This window comes from Polyodon spathula, chromosome 10, assembly GCF_017654505.1.
Source record: "Polyodon spathula isolate WHYD16114869_AA chromosome 10, ASM1765450v1, whole genome shotgun sequence".
NCBI classification, from domain to species: domain Eukaryota; kingdom Metazoa; phylum Chordata; class Actinopteri; order Acipenseriformes; family Polyodontidae; genus Polyodon; species Polyodon spathula.
In genome coordinates, this window is record NC_054543.1 from 29,140,099 (window position 1) to 29,158,440 (window position 18,342).

Below are 18,342 nucleotides of genomic sequence, written 5' to 3' on the forward strand. Positions count from 1 at the left end.
AATTTCCTCCCAAGCTTCAGTTTAGTGGACTGAAGCAGATTCTCTTGCAGTATTTTCCTGTATTTTGCTCTATCCATTCTTCCTTCAATTGTAACAAGATGCCCAGTCCCTGCTGATCAGAAGCATCTCCACAGCATGATGCTGCCACCGCCATACTTCACTGTAGGGATGTACAGGCATGGACAGTGTCTTGAGGCATGGACAGTGTTAGGTTTGCGCCACACATAGAACTTTGAGTTTTGGCCAAAAAGCTCTATCTTGGTCTCATCTGACCACAAAACCTTTTCCCACATCGCAGTTGGGTCACTCTCACGCTTTCTGGCAAACTCCAGACGTGCTTTCAGATGCTACTTTTTGGGTAACAGCTATTTTCTTGCCACCCTCCCATACAGGCCAGTGTTATGCAGAGCTCTTGATATGGTTGACTGGTGCACCATTACTCCACTCCCAGCCACTGAACTCTGTAGCTCCTTCAAAGTGATTGTTGGCCTCTGTGGCTTCTCTCACAAGTCTCCTTGTTTGAGCGCTGAGTTTTGAGGGACGGCCTTTTCTTGGCAGTGCCTGGGTGGTGTGACGCAGCCTCCACTTCCTGATTATTGATCCAACTGTGCTCACTGGGATATCCAAACACTTGGATATTATTTTGTACCCTTTCCCTAATCTATGCATTTGTATTACGTTATCTCTAACTTCTGTAGGATGCTCTTTGGTCTTTATTTTCCTTCAGATTCACAGCCTTACCTGATCCTTCAATAGCGGGGTTTTTATCCAGAAAATGTGACAGCAACTTTAATGGTTCACAGGTGGAGGCCAATGGTAAGGTAATTGTGTCCTCATTAGGGCAATTTCTTTCATTTTCCTTCAGATTGAACAGCCTTACCAATGATCCTTCAATAATTGATTCTGAGTTTCAGTGCATAACTAGAAAATAATCTTGATGCATGTCTCCAACTCTATGCCCACGCTAACAGTGCAACAAAAGGGATGTACTGTAAGCACTTTTGTAGATATATAATCATAACTTCCTATGCCCACGCTAACAGTGCAACAAAAGGGGTGGTTGACTAAGTAGAAATTCTACAGTTCTATGGATTCATTGGTTGGAGGGGTTCCTCAGTCGGGATGCCTAATTTCATGGGGGTCAACAAAGTTTGGCAACCCCTGAGTGAATGTGCAATATACATTATATTGATAAATAAAATAGAGCCAGCAGTCTTGAATTTGCCTGCCAACATGTAAACATGTGAGCAGAATGGAAAAGGTGCAGATGAGGATGGGGGTGGGGCTGACAAGGAAACCCAAACCCAGGACTACATTGGGACAAAATTTCATTTAGGGACCGTTCGATTGCTACTGCACCAGGGCATGGAACAGTTCTGACACTAATTATCCACACCCTGTGGTCTTTCACACGATCAATGGGACAGTGCGTTTCACAATCAATAGGCAATGTCAGAGCTATCTGTAAAGGGTGAACATTACATTACAGGGAACTGTCAGAACCTCCTATGTGTCACAGCTTTGGACATGATTAACATTGTAAATAATTACACTGACAAACATTGGGAGAGGTTAATAAATACACTGCGCTGGGGTAATTGTTACTCTTTTCACTCCATGGAGCACTGTATTGACTTACACAGCTTCAAATTCAGGAGCTCAGGACAATTATTTTTGACTGCAATAGCTACATACAAACTTTCATAGTACAATTTGAGATTGATATTCATTTGACAGGCCTGATAGGACAGTGAGGCTCCGATTTATCAACCACCAAAAAAAAAAAACCCAGCTGTTAGTTTTACAATACTAGTAACAAATTAAGAGACGCTTCCTGTGTTTTAAAATTAGCTTTTTTGATAAATATGGTCCTTAAACTCAGAAACAGAATGTTCAGTACAGACCCATGATACATAAAAGAAAAGGGCCTAAATTAAATTAAATATGTATTGCAGATTGCCAGTTCTGTACACAAACCCTGTCCTAAATCCTACCATACTTACGAGGTGGACTATCGCATCTGCCCAGGTGTGTCCGGATAGATTCCAAAAGGTCATAGTCTTCAAAATCGAGGACAAACTCTTCTAAATCCTCGTAGTCTTCCTCTTCCCCCTTTCCCCTGCACTCTTCCGCAAGGGCCTCCTGCTCCTCCTCAATGGCCATCATCTTCTCCTCCTGGACTTCCACAATGACCATCATCTTCTCCTCCTGGACCTCCACAATGCCAGTTTCCAAGGGGGTGTCGGGACCATCCAGCATTCAAGCCTCTTTTACAAAGCCCTCTTTTGGTTTACAGAAAGCCGATATCAGCAAACAACAAACGAACCTTGAAACCCCATGAATGATTCTTCAGGAGGTAACTTCTGCAGCATTCAGAATACTGGAATTCACAAGTTAAACAAAACCCTGTTCAACTCTGTACATGTGAAGAAAATCTCTTCCTCGTTTGCTCCCTTGGCTGTCTGACGCCCAAGGCTTTTGATTTGAAATGTAATCTTGCAGTCCAGTTTAGCTCTTGCTGTATGTTCTGTAATTGAATTGAGTCTCATTTGATAAACTCTCTGCTGTCCTTGGTCCTTGGTCAACTGAAATGAAGCTGGCTGGCATGAAATTTTCTGCAAAAGCTGTTCCTTGCAAGAGACGCCATCCACTTAAACAATAATCGCAAAGTGTAATGTCAGTAAGAGTTGAAAGAGATGTCTGTGTTTATAACACGAAGACTGAAGTCATATGAACAACAAGCTTTCTTTGTAGATAAGATAAAGATCACAAAGTGAATGTACCAATAGCTCCTTTCTCTAAAATAGAAGGGAGTTGGTTTCTAACCAAAGCTGTTTTCAGATCAGCACAGAGACCAACAATAGGAGGAGAGCTTGCAGAAAGTGGTCTATTTGTTTTTTGTTCCAGTTGATCTATTTGCTTGTTGGTGGCTTCATATCCTGGGGCTGATCATGTCTTTCCATGACGTCACCCCATCAGTCCAGTGTACCACCATTCCCTGTTACTTTTATGTATTTATTGTTTTAATTACTTTATTTTATTTCTTAATTTCAGATCAACGGCAGATGCTTTATCCACACAAACCATGGTGAATTCTGAGAAGAAAGTGACAATACTGTTAGCTCTCTGTGTCTCCACAGGGCACACACAGCATATCACAGGGATTAAATAATATGTGCCTGGAAAAGATACAGGGGTGAAGACACTGTAATAGCTTTGGGTTTACCTGGTTCGCACACCAGATTGGGGTATTTATTTGACCCATGGAACAGCAGTTCTAGGGCAAACCTTTGCATTAGGTCTGTACCAAACAAAACACATAATATATTTAATTTTTTTAAAACATAATGGTACTACATTAAGTTAAAGTTATCTGTGTTTGCAAGGTGTGCTTAGTAATGCTCTTCACTGAGAGGGTGAAATTGCCCCACCCCTTCAAAAGCTTATTTCTTGTTATTAACCAATTCTCTGCTTCCCATATTGACTGACATGCTTTCAGACAGTAACATGCTTTGAACCAGAAGACACTGCTGAGTGGTCTAGGAATTGCAAACAGTAAATTTCTAAAATAAACATGGGAATGCATAGGAAACTGCAAATTACTGTGCAAACTGACCATGCCAAGTTTTATAAGGCCTGTCACATAAGTTAACTCTTGTTGCTTCGACTCAGTAACAGTCAGACATGTTTCTAAAAAAATAAAATCCAGGGGTGAAAATAATGCATTGTTTTGCATTGCAGTTTCACCCATTCCAAGTTTTACTACAAGTGTGATTAGCCCTAGTGTAGAGGTAACAAGCTCCACTGTGTCTTATTAAACTCATAGTAAAACCAAAAATGGATCAAAATGCTACAGTATGCAATGTGAGTCATATGTCCATGCCTGGAATCAATAATCTTGGTAATTATGTTTGCCGTGAACAAGCCTTCCGAAACTAAGGTTAGCAGTATAGAATTAGAAAGCTCAATCGGCAACAAAAATCCAATTGCCAGTTCCAGCAAAAGTTTCTAATTCAGCTCAGTGGGGCGCTCGATGCCTACAACGCGATAAAAGCAGAAACAGCCGTAGGTCGGGATTGTGGTAAAGAAAATCAATCAGTGTGCAGCTGTTAATTACACCTGGATACAATGCTATTGGGTTTCAATCACCTCAGTTAAACCAGTGCCAGTCAGGATCAGTTGGTTGGAATTTTTAGATGTGCTCCTTGAATCGGGGTGATGCGCGATGACCCACATCGAATGTGAATCCGGTTTCTGAATTAAATCACTTATTTGTCTTTGTGCGCTCTTTTCATGTAGTTCTGATTAAACCTCCAACACAACTGTTTACTAAATCGAAGCACACCGTCACAGACTTCTTTTAAATTACTGAACATCCACAAAAAGGCTGGCTTCATTCAGAAACTGCCATCTATAATTAAGAAACTAGAATCGTTTTAGTGTAATTTGTGAGGAGTAAGCAGAACATCTACAATGCTAGGAATTAACACTTTGTCCCAATAAATCTGCACTGTGTGTATAGGCCATACATAAAAACAGTAACAAGTCAAGTTCGTGGCCATTCAAGGGTTATGTGATATTATTAATATTGATTTTTAAAGATGCAATATATGGACAGTATGTCAGTAATATACAGTACATTCCCTACCAAGATGTTACATTTACAATTAAATAAAAAATGACAGGAATATGACGAAAAAAGTTGATGACCATGAAAACTGGATAAGTGGTCTTTAAGACACAGTAAGTAATATGCAAGCAAATGAGGCATGAGTATTGTGATAAAGCATATTCAAATGACAGATTTATAGTAAGTTCTTAAGATGTATGTATTTTATACAAAGTGCAGTATAGCATGCTATTCTTCTTTCTATCATTCCATCAAGGGATTAAATCACTATATCATGAAGTCAAGTTAAAAAAAAAAAAAAAAAAAACAGCAAACAATCTCTCACATAACTGCAACACAAGATTACCTGGACCAGTGAGACTCCTGCAAATGCTAATAAGAAGTAAGCAAATTAATTTTAAGTGAACTAAAATTAAAACAAACATTTTTTTTTTTTTCTGATAGTGAAGAAATCAGAAAAGCCATTATAATTTAGGGCCCTCCATCACTAAAAATGACATATATCTGTAATTGTAAATGAACAGCATTTAACTGCATATGGAATAACCAGTGAAGAAATGTTGAAATCAAGTGGCACTTTTCACTTAATAAAGTGTACACTTACCACTATAAACACAAACGGCTGGTTTCACAGACCCTCATTTCACCAATCATGGACTAACTAATGTTATTTTAGGTAAAGCAGTCCAAGACTTGTGCTAATCAGGGTCCTATATTTAGCCTGCATATTTCTGACAGCAGTTAAACATTTAGGTAAAGTTTGAACTCTAAGCTGTTAACACCCTTCACAGATTGGGATGCAGTACAGCTTTAAGAATTAATATTTGCAGTATAGTGTCACAGATAGTGGCTTAGTTCTGCAAGAGATCCTTGAACTACCCTGCTTGGATTCTGTTAAGAGACTGCCAAATCAAATTCACTATGCTTGTGTACTGAGAGGAATTAACAAATAGTGACATCTATTTTGCTCTTGGTTGATACTGATTTGCAGGCCACAACGTCAGAACTATTTATGGATATTTTCCGTAAATCTAAATGCCAGCTTTCTGAACATACATATTTAGCTGTAAGCAAAAAACACAAACTTATTTGTCACAAATGGCTGTGACAGCAGAGAAAAAGTAAATTTCTTGTCTCTGAAATCCCAAACAAGTGTAGTTTGAAAGTCTGTTAATGAAGGCTTTGAATATCTGTGTTGCAAGTGCTGGACAGAGCGTATTTCCAGATGAAGTTGTTTCTGTGTCATTCAGCTACGACACAGTTTCAAATATTAAAAGCTCAAATGCATAATGATGAAAGTGTATAGAATGGATTTTAAAACAGTAGAAGCTGTATGGCAATACTATGAAAAGGGTATTTTAAAACTGTTCCTAATGCAAATGCTGGTACTACAATGGTCAATTCCAAGTGCTCATTTTGTTTTGTATACCCAGTATCACTATACCCTTATGTAGCGCCAGTTAAGTTAAACCACAGCTGCAGTACAGTATACAGTACTATGTCATGCTGAGCACATTTAAACCAATTATGTTGCTGCATTTTTGTGCTTTGTCAGAGCACAACAGCATCCAAAACCATACTGTTGGCAGGCATTATTTAACAAGTGAAATATCTCTGCCATTCACTTTCATTGGGATTCCAAATCCTGAGATAAAACAACATGGTACAGTTTGGATAAACACAGGTACTATAGAGTACATTGACAGCATAACAAAGAGCGCTTAACTGACTTTTTTTATTTACAAAATGACAAAAAGACCAAAAACGTGACAACAGTCTCCCTTGCTAGTATAACATCCTCGTCTTGGAAAGCAGTTATCTCCTCGTACACTCGATTGCCCTGCAGTAATAGTTAAAGTAAAAGCACTCCAAAATTCCCTTTTTAAAACAAAAGAATAAATTCAAACCCGAGCGACAGCAAATACAACACTTTCAAGAACAGATACGAAAATAAAAATGGCAACACTAAAGGTACAAACAGGCCCAAACTAAGAACTATATGAACTACAGGAAGTATCACCTCATAAAACAAGTCAGCAATGTCAGGTACTGTGTTGCTGAGCCTCACAAGCACACGACAGGTACAATTTAAGAAACTATTTCAACAGCTTCAGATACTTTAAACACGTAGGATCTGAGTAGAACTACATTAACATCCTAGTCTAGTAGATTTGACAAAACTGCATTTTAAATTATGAAGGAATTTTATAAAACATAGTGTAAGGATGTCTCTTGTTGTTGTGAGATGTCATCTATTGCAGTCTGGGAGAGAAGACCACAAAGCAAAGCTTGCTTCTTAAACAGTGCAAAATTTTTGACACCGGGAAGACATTTGTACTAGAATTTGACAAAACAATGATTGCTGCTTGATTCTCACAAGTGATGTATTATTTTGTTCAGCTTCAGAACCGACAGCACAGATAAAAGCACATTCTCACGTCAACCTTACTTTTCATGCCATCCAGATCTGCACTGGCCAGCATCCGTGCTTCAGCCTCGTCTGTGGGCACTTTGTGATAAATGGCCGTCTCCATGGCAGTCATACTTCCGATGCAGATCCTCTCACGCAGATCGTAGCTGGCTCTCTGGCCCCCTGTCAGTCTGTGAAAAGGTTTCCTTTTAAACCACCCCCTCAAGGGCAAGTCAAGAGTGCCCGGGGGAAGCTGTGAGAACCTTAAGGGGAGGGGATGGGAGGGAAGGGGGCAACAAGGTGGTCAGTCAAAAGGAACTCTATTATATTAAAACGACAGTGTTTTACCCCTCAGAAGAAAATGTTACTTTTTGTAACGACTGTACATTGATCAAATAATCGACTCAAAGATCACTACTAGGTGAAAATGGAACAGAAATTATATTGCTTTTAAGTGCACTTGACTTGTGAACTACACAATCCGCAATCCCGTGTTCTGTTTAGAATTCAAAATTATTTATTTTGGTTTGGGCTATAACCATACTGTGGCTTATCGAGCTGACAATAAATTTTGGGACTGTCACAGAATACAATGATGCAATCAGAACAATGATAATTTTTGAGTTTGGATGAAATGTGTTGCTTAAATAAAAACAATAACCGTAATTTCTGTATTAAAAGTCAAGCTGTACATAGTAAAGTTATAGGACGGTGAGTGTCTGTGTATGCACTATATTATATGTAGTGCGTAAACAAGCCTCAGCTGTGCTGATGGGCACTCCTAGGCAAAAAGTACATACAGTGCAGACAATTATTGGTGCATCATTCATTCACTGTTGTACTGTCACGCCTTGCTAGAAAGACAGGAGAAATTAGAAGCACTAACTGAGGAGGGATGAATTGTAAACTCACCGGCTCAAAGTCTCGCCCCGGCCCGAGGGGTCCTGCTCCATAACAGGGGTGCTGGTGGAGGGGGGAGACTCGGGGGTGGGGGTGCACTCATTCTCCACGTAGAAGTTCTGGAAGGGCAAAGGCTGGGTGAGGTCTTCTTCACCCCCAATGCTGAACTGTGGGCCACAAAATAAACACACAGTAACAAGCTAGTATTGGGGACTCTCTTTTTCTTGTAACTGTTATATTGTCCGTGTGATAAGTCCACCAGCTAGACCTTTAGAAATGTTTACTATAGTAAAAGCTAGGCAAAGTGTAATAAGACACAGTGAAAGCATGGTAAGCATTCAAAAGCCCAGAGTGGTCTGACAAGCATTTTAAAAAACATGGCAAACCAGGGTAAACTATGTTAAATGCAGGGGAAAAGCATGGTAAAACTGCACATTTACTGAGGTAAACTTTTAAAGGGGACCCATTAACAAATTACACCTTAAATCCAGTCCCACCTCCATCAGTGCTTATTATACTGTGACATTCTTAATTACAGGAAGGATCATTTACATCACAATTCCTTTATTGACACTCATGAATCATGTTACCTTCAATTGTAATTGAAATGCAGCTATATTAGGAGTTAATTGTTTGACCACCAGATCATTGTTATTTAAATTACAGCCCTATATATATATATATATATATATATATATATATATATATATATATATATATATATATATATATATATATATATATATTCCCATTACTTTAATGATTGTACAGTTATCTACTTTTTGTTTGTCGTCTAGGGGTGGAGTTGGCATGGCACTCTGGCTCCGCCCCTCTGCATCAGACTCCTCCTCTTCCTCATCTACTTCCTGGATGGTTGGCGTGACGTTGGAGGGTGGGACGGACGTCTTCTTTTTCTTGCGCTTCTTCTTCTTGCGGCGGTCGATGTGAAACACCCTCTTGCAGAACCTCATGGTGGGGGGGAGGTGGGTGGACAGAGGGTGGTGAGTGTGATGGGAGGAGTGCCGGTGATCTGTGAAGCAGGACACATACAAGAACAGCACACATACTTACACGCTTTACCTCAACTCAGGTTTTTAAAAAAATGGTGTCTAATTATTTTATTCCCCATTTTTTTTCCAATTTAGAGTCAAATTACATTCCCTCACCACAACAATTCCATACAAGCCGGACTGAAGGTCAGCAGCTGTCCTCAGATTCCATGGCCACTGCCAACTGCCTCTTTACACCCAGGAACTCAAAAGCAGTTGTTTTTCTGCTACGTTCTTGTAGTGTCAAATAAAGACAAGGTGACAGCAGAAGTCACCATAAGGCTCTGCTGTTTTAGATCCTTGAAGAATGAGAAGCTGCATAGTTTAAGAGTAGGGTGTAAAGTTCAGTGTTCCAGTTCTGTTTTTGTTATTGTTCGTTGCATTACCAGAAGTATTATCTCTAACGCTTCTACTAATACACAATAATAAACAATTTTGTTTTACTTATCACAAAACTGTTACTAATCTGTTATACGTAAGGCACTGTGAAAATCACGGAAATTTACTTGAAAATTCGCAGCAGTGTCACAGGTAAAGTATCGTATTTTGAGGAATGTGCAAGGAACTATTTTATAAATTATGGTACAGATTTTTTATTTTTTTTAAACATCAAATATAGAGATAAACGCACCGACATCATCAAAATCAACGTCAAAGTTATTCAAGCACTTTACAATAGCCTGTAGTGTATCTACAAGGACAGCTTTCAGTTCTGGTATGCCAGGTGCATGTTCACCATCTCGGTCTTGCAAAACAAATACAATTTGTAAGAAATGTTGGGCATCAGTCGACTCGTCAGTGACCACTGACAAGAAACCAGACTGTTTTACCAATTCCAAACTTTAGGTAAGTATTCACATCTCAGCTGGGCTGATGAAGGGATCTCTCCACCATTTGCTACACTCAGTCAGAAGAATTTATTTAACTTTTGGTTGTCCAATTTTTTAAGAGGGATATTTGTGCACGGTTCACGGTTTTCAGTGGACTTTTGGAACATGGAAGTGACAGTTTTTTGTTTCTTTGCAGTAAAGCAGCCGCAATACTGCTCTGGATTTCTGCCTTTCTCTTTCGGTGAATACTTGAATCTAAATGCCTGTCACCAGCCAACTCTCGGTAGTGATCTACAGTAACGCAGCAGGAGGCACGGAAGAGCTTATCTCCATACTGCTTTACATGATCTGCTGCAGACACATTTTTAGCCTTTTAGATACATCAATTTTCTTGTTTACAGGGTGTAGCTTTTTAATTTCCTGCCTAGAATGTATTTTTATTTATTATGAATATTGTAAAAATCGCGGTACTGGGCTAATTCCACAATTTCCACGCTCCCAGTGAAATTACGATTTACACAGGGCCTTAGTTATAGGCAGTTTAATTCACTATGTAACACAATTTTTGTTCCTGGGTAGTAAATGTTATTTCCTAATTGCTTATGCCGCAAAAGTATAGAAAATGGCTATTATTCCCCACAGACTTTGCTTTTGTGACCAGGACATTTCAAAATATCACTATTTCCAATGGGAAAATGGGTAAATACAGTATAATCGTAAATCTCAAAACTACTCACTTCTAAATCTTTTGTAGTCATTTTTGTATTACTTTAGTATAAATACATGTTAATTTGGATTCATATGTTGTTTTTTTCTAACTTTATGTGAACGAAAAGACACACATTTGCCCGTTTTCCCATTGGAAATAGTGATATTTTGAAATATCACTTTCCTGGTCACAAAAGTAAAGTTTGTGGGGAATAATAGCCATTTTCTATACTTTTGAGGCATGAGCAATTAGGAAATAACGCTTACTACCCAGGAACAAAAAAATAAATAAAAAAATTGTTACACAGTGTTATTTATGTTTGGCGATTGTTTCATAATAAATCATAGGCATAATTGTCTGAAATTGTTTGAGTGTGTGTATGTGTATATATATACAGTGTAGTGTTGAATTGTACCGTGCTGAAGCTGAGCATAAGGGACTGTGACAGGCTGGCAGAGTGGATGACATCAGGCCCGAAACAGTAACATACAGGACAGACTGTGAGACACGGAGTTTGGTGAAGCTGAGCGCTTGTTTGCACTCAGCATTTAATAAACAAAATAAAAGATTTAAATAAAAACAGCACACACCACTCTAGGCCAAATTAAATAGACAAAGAAAACATACTAACACTAAACGAAACAAACACTAACACACAGAGACGAATACTAAACAAAACAAGTACAGTGCTGGTCCTCCAGCAGGACGTAGCAGTTGATTTATTTTACGATTAATATATGTTTCTCCTTCTCCACACCCATTCCTTCGCCCTGAACACACAACCCTGAGTGAGTGAAAACAAGCTGCCTTTATGCAGCTGTACTGAGACTCGATTGCTAATCAATCATTCAACTGGAGTCTCGATACAACTGCACGTGAATTAATTTTAGTGCAATTTCCCGTGCTCACATATTACATTTTACATGAATGTGAAGTGCTGTGCAATCTTCATGCCTAAATACAAACATACATTTCAAATCCCTCATGTTACACAGACCCATTTATATCCCTTGTACCAATGACAATACACCAACATTAACACAGCATACGCAACACACAACACCAAAATATGCACAGAGCACAGCAGTGAGCCCTGTAGTTTCCTTCTCTTAGTTGTTGTTTAAATGCTTTTGTAGCTGTGCCTGAACTACAACTCATCCTTTAAAAAAAAAATTAAAAATTAAACCCATTCAATGCAGCAAAGGAAAAGTAAACAACAGGATTTCAAATAAACCTCTCATTCACCGGAAATTGAGATACCGGTATCCTGAAATGTGACGTCACTTGATGCAAGTAGCGTATGCAATGGTAAAATAATACTTTAGCGTGTGCCTATGAGACAGACCATGATCGGTATGTATAAGGTTTATTGTATATTAATATAAAATAAATGTGCATATACTGTGTTTTTATTTTTAGCAGTATTAGCTCTGCGAGAGTAAATTAATTATTTTTTTAATCCCACAATATCGCGATATGGACATTACTATCGACCGAATGATATCGATATCATATCAAAATATCGATATTGGTGCCCACCCCTATATATATATATATATATATATATATATATATATATATATATATATATAAATATTAAGTAGTAGTACTGCAATAATTTTTCAAATTACAGATAATAAAAGCACACAAAGCAACATTAAAATGGTATTTTAAGCTGAGATACTAATTGGTTAATAATTACCAGAAAATGTATAGCCTGTACATTGCTCAATTAAATGAAAGTTTCCATCTTAACATTTTCAACGTGACACAGGAAGTGGCCTGCTGTAGGGGCTTGGGGTAAGTTGTACCTACACTCAAAGTCCCTCTCATTGTAGCTGCGCCCCGTTTTCTCAGTGTGTTGGGAAGAGGTTTCACAGTCCCTCTCACTGTAGCTGTGTCCCGTTTTCTCAGCGTCGCGGGAGGAAGTTTCAGAAATGAGATCTCCAAATCTCTCCACTGAAAGGGCTTTCTCCCAGTCTTCTTCCTCTTGTCCATTCGGGGAGTGTTTCTCAATGTCAGTGAGAACCTGGAGAACACAATCAAACACACTGAATACCAGGACCAACAGGTTAGGTTGACATTGATTTAAAATGTGCTTCAAGGGAAATCTATATTTTTAAAGTGTTTCTGCTATTAAGTAACTCTTCTTTTTTTAAAGTAGAAAAAAATAATGGTGTTCAATATTTCAAAATTAAAAACAAAACACCTTGAATCTTTTAGAGAACGGAACATATATAACTTGGTTGTTTGGTTCTAGTTTTGTAAAATGACTTGGGTGTTTTCCCTCTTTCAAAAAATAGGAGTTAATGTCCACAGCGGATGCCCACACCCCTTATTACACCCCTCTTATAACCTGTCTTGGGCTTTTCTGGAGAATCGTAAGTGTCTGGACTGAACAGACTTCCTAATTTCTTTCAAAGCATGTGACGATGTGGACTCAACTCTTAATTTCAAATCATTTAAATGCTATTTAAAGTTACTTTCTCTTTATAGAGGTTGCGGTTAACAAAACAATTCCCTAGTTTACTCGCCTTGTTTCTAGGAAGTCCCTTACTGTTTCAGTTCCATGGTCATTTCACCTCAACTGTATCATTGTTACAGCATAGTATTGAAGCGTGTTGGTTTCTGACAGGAATTAAGCCGTTAAATCTCCAGGTGAAATGGTCATGGAAGTGTAAGACCACCTGAAAGTAAGGCTCGCAAACAGATTTCTTTCTTTAATCTGGCGTCATACCATATTTGATGCCTTAAAATTTAAATACCACATTACTTCAATTTGGCGCCACGGCATTTATTTTTAAATTGATCAAAATGACTGCGCGCATAAAAGAGGGAGGCCGTTATACGAGGGCGACCTTTATTAATAACAGTATGATTTTCAAACGCTGCAATATTTTATTACATGATTTACGACATTTTAGAAGTATCGCGGTTGCTTATTTTCTGTAATACGATAGCCTAACTGTATGTAGCTGCGAGTGTGGCTAACCTACTTTGACTACAGTACATCTATCGGTGACAGTTACCGAGAGCCTATTAGGTGGTAGTTGGAAGGTCAGGGAGTACTGTACCAGCGAATCAGGAGTTAGTATTGGTTGTTAAGGGGCGGGACAATGCTGGTGTGCCAGTTAAATCCGAGAGTGTGACATAGATGGTTTTTATGCATCAAAATATGACCTCAGAATATTAGCGTGATTTCTGTGAAAATTGCAATACATCCTACTCTGTTATTTTTTTTTCTCACTGTAACTTGCTTGTTTGTAATTTATCTGCAAGATAAACAAAAACTAAATCTTCTCATAGGTAGTAAGCACATTGTTTTTATTTGTACGGGATTGAATATGGAAATTACAATTGAACTAAAAACAAAACAATCAAACCACCTTTAAGAACTTCAGAAGGACTGCTGTTCTGTACGGAGGTTGGATTTTCTTTCAGAATAAATAAAATGTGCTTACTATGTGTGTGTACATTAGTTTGTAATTTACTTGCTAGATTGAGGCTCCTGTCTCTTCCTAGGCGTTACATGTACATAGTCAGTGTTGCGCGTTTATTTGTTTACTGTGTGTGTTTTTTTTAGCAGGGGGAGAAAAAAATACCTTAATGTTTCTTTATTGATAGCGGCATTTATTCGAGGGTGGCCTCTATTATAAAGCTGATATATGACTGTGGTGTCAATACGAGGGTGTCTTTAATTGCAGCAATACGGTATTTATTTGCTATGTTTCTTTCAATACTGCACATTTTGAGATGCAGCATTATGAGTGAAAGTGAACAACAGGTATAATTTATTTTTAAACAAATTAGCAGCAACCACTTTCATTTCTTATGCTTAGTTTCCTATTCTGTATCTTCAGAAAAGACCCCTTAAAGCAAATTTGTGAAGTCGGTTTTAGAATAACCACTAGGGGGAGCCAACTGTAATGGATCCAACTGTGAGTTAGCAAATGAAAAATCTCTATTCAGAGGGGACAAAAAGCACAGCACTTGCCACCTCAGCTGAATGTTCTGCAGACATTCTGTCCACTCATGCAATGTAGGAGGATGTCAACCCTGATAACCCTGAGGGGTGCTGGTTGTTTGGTGATACTGTGTCTTTCATGTGCGCTTTGAAGTGAATGGTGTTTGTGACAGGCCTGGTGCCAGTGTGTGAGTGACAGCTCTGTGACGGCAGATAAGCTGGGAAGACACAGGGGATGAGAAAGTAGAAATGTCAGCCTCACAGCTGGAAAGCAAGCTGGGAGCCGACCTGGTCTTGGGAATTGGTAGAAAAGCAAGTCAGAATTATTAGTGTATTGGGGGAACACAAATATAACTGCTATTAAACTGCATCGGAAGTGCATTAGATTAAATTAGAGACAGGTAACCCTTCATACTTCTAGTACAGTATAATGTGTAGTAAAGCACTGTAAAGCTGAGGCAAGAAACCACAGAAAAGTATTGGGAAAATATGATTTGGAGCATGGAAAATGCACAGTATGAGCCTGGTAATGCTGTTAAAGGTGCATGGCACATTAAGGTACAGTAATTGGTTTTGGGCAATGAAAGATTGGGTCAATTTCTGCAGTATGTTAATGGTTTAATTATTTAGGTGTAGTTAGACTAAAACAAACATATGTGCATGTGGCATAAGAAATTTATAATATGAACCAATATTGTATCATGTATATATGCCATTGACATCAATGTAAGTTATAAGTATAAATTATCTGTAAAAAAAACAGTTTACTGCAGTATACCAGAGAAATAGTAAAGTGTGGTTGAAATTATAAAAACTACTAAATACATAGCATTAGTATGGGAAAAGCATGGTAGCCTTTCTGATGGTTTACATTCAACGGTGCACTCTATTAATCAACCACTAAGGGGCAGTGTTGTATACCTACACAGGTTTAGAGAGAGGCATATTGACAAATCCATATTGTGTTTAAGGCATAAATTAAGTTAGAGAAATTCCCTTAACTTTGAAGCAACAAAAAAAATAAAATAAATGAGAGGTTAAACAATTATGTTACTACAGTGGTCAAATGAGAAACACTTGCAATATGTAGCACACCCTTTTGTGTAAATGACGAAATAATTTGTTTTAGAAATGTCTATTTTGTAATCTATCAAAGTTGCATCTCCCTGTCCCAAGTCTGTTTCAGTAATGATTGACTGCAGACCTGACAGATTGATAGGGTTTATGTTCTTGCTTGGCACTTGCTTCTAAATTATAAACTGGCAGTTGTTTCACGAGGAGTAATCTCATAAGGGATGACTGCAAGTTATTCTAGTTAACAGACTTTTCAGTAGATTTCAATCCCCTGGAAACAGAAGTGTATGAATACTTACTGCATTCTTCCATGCACATTACCTAAGGTAGTTTTAGCTGCAGACAAAAGTCACCTCCCTCAATGAAGTTGTCCAGCCACTATCTGAACTAAACAGCCTTCCTCCTGCCACTACCTGTGACAGCAATGGGTATGAATGCAATTTGTAGGATGTGTCTTAATAACTCTTTTTTCTCCAATGAATATTTTTAAATGGGCTTACATCAAGCTTACATATTTTTAAACATGTGTGAGGCACTCTACCTGTAAGATACCAGTTTATCACCACGTTAGTACCATGTTAGATTGCAGTCTGTAGGCCACTAAATAATTTTCCTATAACAATTCAAAGCAATTCTACTACTGTTTACTGTTATGTACTGAACACAGAACAGTACAGTTAAGCAATACCCATTTGTGGGTTACCCAGTACAATAAACCAACACCTTTTGTTCTGAAAATAAAAAGTAAATAGTGTTTAGACAGGACCGAAATTTGAGAGATTATTTGGTTCAGTGATTTAAAAATGATGCCGCAAAAGACATGGTTGGGCAGTCAGCCCAAAGGTAATTATAAATGTGGTAACTGTGCTGTCATCCTCACAGCGGAAAAAGGTATCAAATAAAGCAATTATTAAGCAAGACATTATATACAAGCTGGTCACGGGTCATCATCTACGCTAAGATTTATTGGTATAGAAAAAGTTAATTGTCCTAAACGAGGTGGTGATCATTTGAAAGTACGAGAATCTTTTTGGATTTATACATAAATACTTTGCATCCCTTTGGTTTAAATGACGAACTAGATTATAGTCCTTTATTATAGTAATTCCTTATAGCTGATGCACTTTAGCAATTTATAGTACTTTATTTATGAATGGGCTTGTATATAACTGATTTGTATTGTTCATGTACATGTGTAAATTATGAAATTGTGTTTGATGTATGATTGATAATCATTTACTTATGGTTCAATGTCTAATTGTTTTCATGTGCAGCATGTGAGGTTATTGTGGTTAAAGTGTTCTACTTGTTGATTGTCAATTATATATAATTCCTGTGAAAAGTTGACATGCTATTCTGATGAAGGCACTGTGGTGCCAAAACCGGTAGATTTTTATATGTATTTTTTAATGCAATAAAGCATATTGAATACACTATATTGTGTACGCTTTAAATTTGTTTTTGCAATCACAAGAAGTCGAATGGTTTACAAGGAAAATAGGCTAATGAGTCAAAGAAAAAATATTTTTAAAGTTTAACTTTATTTTTCACCAGCTTCACTGATAGCATATAATTAGGGCTTCTGATTTTCATTTTTAAGCAATAAAAACCAATAAAACACCCCCAATACAAAAAAAAAAAAAAAAAACGGTGAATAGCCAATAAACACTGGAAAAACACTGGAAATGGTTACTCAGTTCACGTGTCTATCATTTCTGAGCACTGCATCACCACTGCACCTGTGCATTACGAACCACTTTGCCACATGTGGTGTCAGAAACGGGACTATGGATGTCGCAGCACTGGACCAGAGACGAGAGGAGACGGAGAGTAAGAGAGAGGACAGGTATGTGGCGCTGATCGAGAGGACAGGCATCAGAAATGCACCCCAACTACCAACAGGAACCGTGATGATGCCCCCTAAAGCGTGGGCGCAGAAGATGACAACGGGGAAGCCCAAGCAGCCCAAGCAGCCTACCAGGTTATGACGAATGAAGAAGCCAGCCAGTATGACCTGGTCAAACAGGCCATCCTACGGCATCTTCACGTCATGGAGGAAACGCATCGGGTGCGTTTCAGGGAGTACCTGCGGTCAACAGAGAGCCGTCCCAGGTTGTGCACTGTACACTGGCTTTGCCCCCGCAAGAAAACGGGGTACAAATGAGCAAAGCCATTGCCTTGAAGCAGTTCTGCCATTTGGTAGGCACTGAGACCCAAACCTGGATACGGCTCCACAATCCAGCCACCCTGAAAGCCGCGATCCGACTGGCAGGAGATTTCGAGGACACCCTGATCACCTCTCCGATCAGCCTACTGACCCCTCTCTCACCACAGAGCAGCAGGGGAATGGTTCCACCTCCCGCTGAAATAGACCGCCCAGATCACCGACCCAATGGGCAACCCAACTTCCCGACGGTTAGCCCCCAGCTGGGGTAGATTCAATGCCCCTGACCCACTGCCTTATCAGCAGCAGGACAAATATGTAACCCCAATGCCTTCTGCCCCTCCTAGCTATTCCAGGTGCCATCTCGCAGGACATACCATCTGGCTGTACTCCCCAACAATAAAGTGCAATGTGGTGGCGTGTTATTTGGCATCAGAAGCAGGTAAGAGACGGGGAAATGGTCGGGAGGGGCTTTGTATTGTTGATGTGGTTGTCTGTAATGTGAGTACCCATGTATTAGTATGAGCAGACCTTAATTCGGACAGCTCTCTTGGGCGGTGTGTCATGGCAGCCACAAGGTCAGGTGGCGATCTCCCATACTAAAAGCAAGTA

General features: G+C 38.8%; 1 protein-coding gene across 3 annotated transcripts in view; it reads right to left on the minus strand.

Annotated features, from left to right (window-relative positions):
- The window catches only part of LOC121322296 (anion exchange protein 3-like), an 83,687-nt gene that overhangs the window by 26,797 nt on the left and 38,548 nt on the right, over window positions 1–18,342 (minus strand). For all 3 annotated transcript variants that reach the window (XM_041262078.1, XM_041262076.1, XM_041262077.1), the window contains exons 3-6: window positions 12,344–12,557; window positions 8,720–8,970; window positions 7,953–8,107; window positions 7,080–7,303 (exon numbers count right to left, since the gene is read on the minus strand). In XM_041262078.1, coding sequence (XP_041118012.1) covers window positions 7,080–7,303; window positions 7,953–8,107; window positions 8,720–8,970; window positions 12,344–12,557 — 844 coding nt within the window. The remainder of the gene's footprint in view (window positions 1–7,079; window positions 7,304–7,952; window positions 8,108–8,719; window positions 8,971–12,343; window positions 12,558–18,342) is intronic.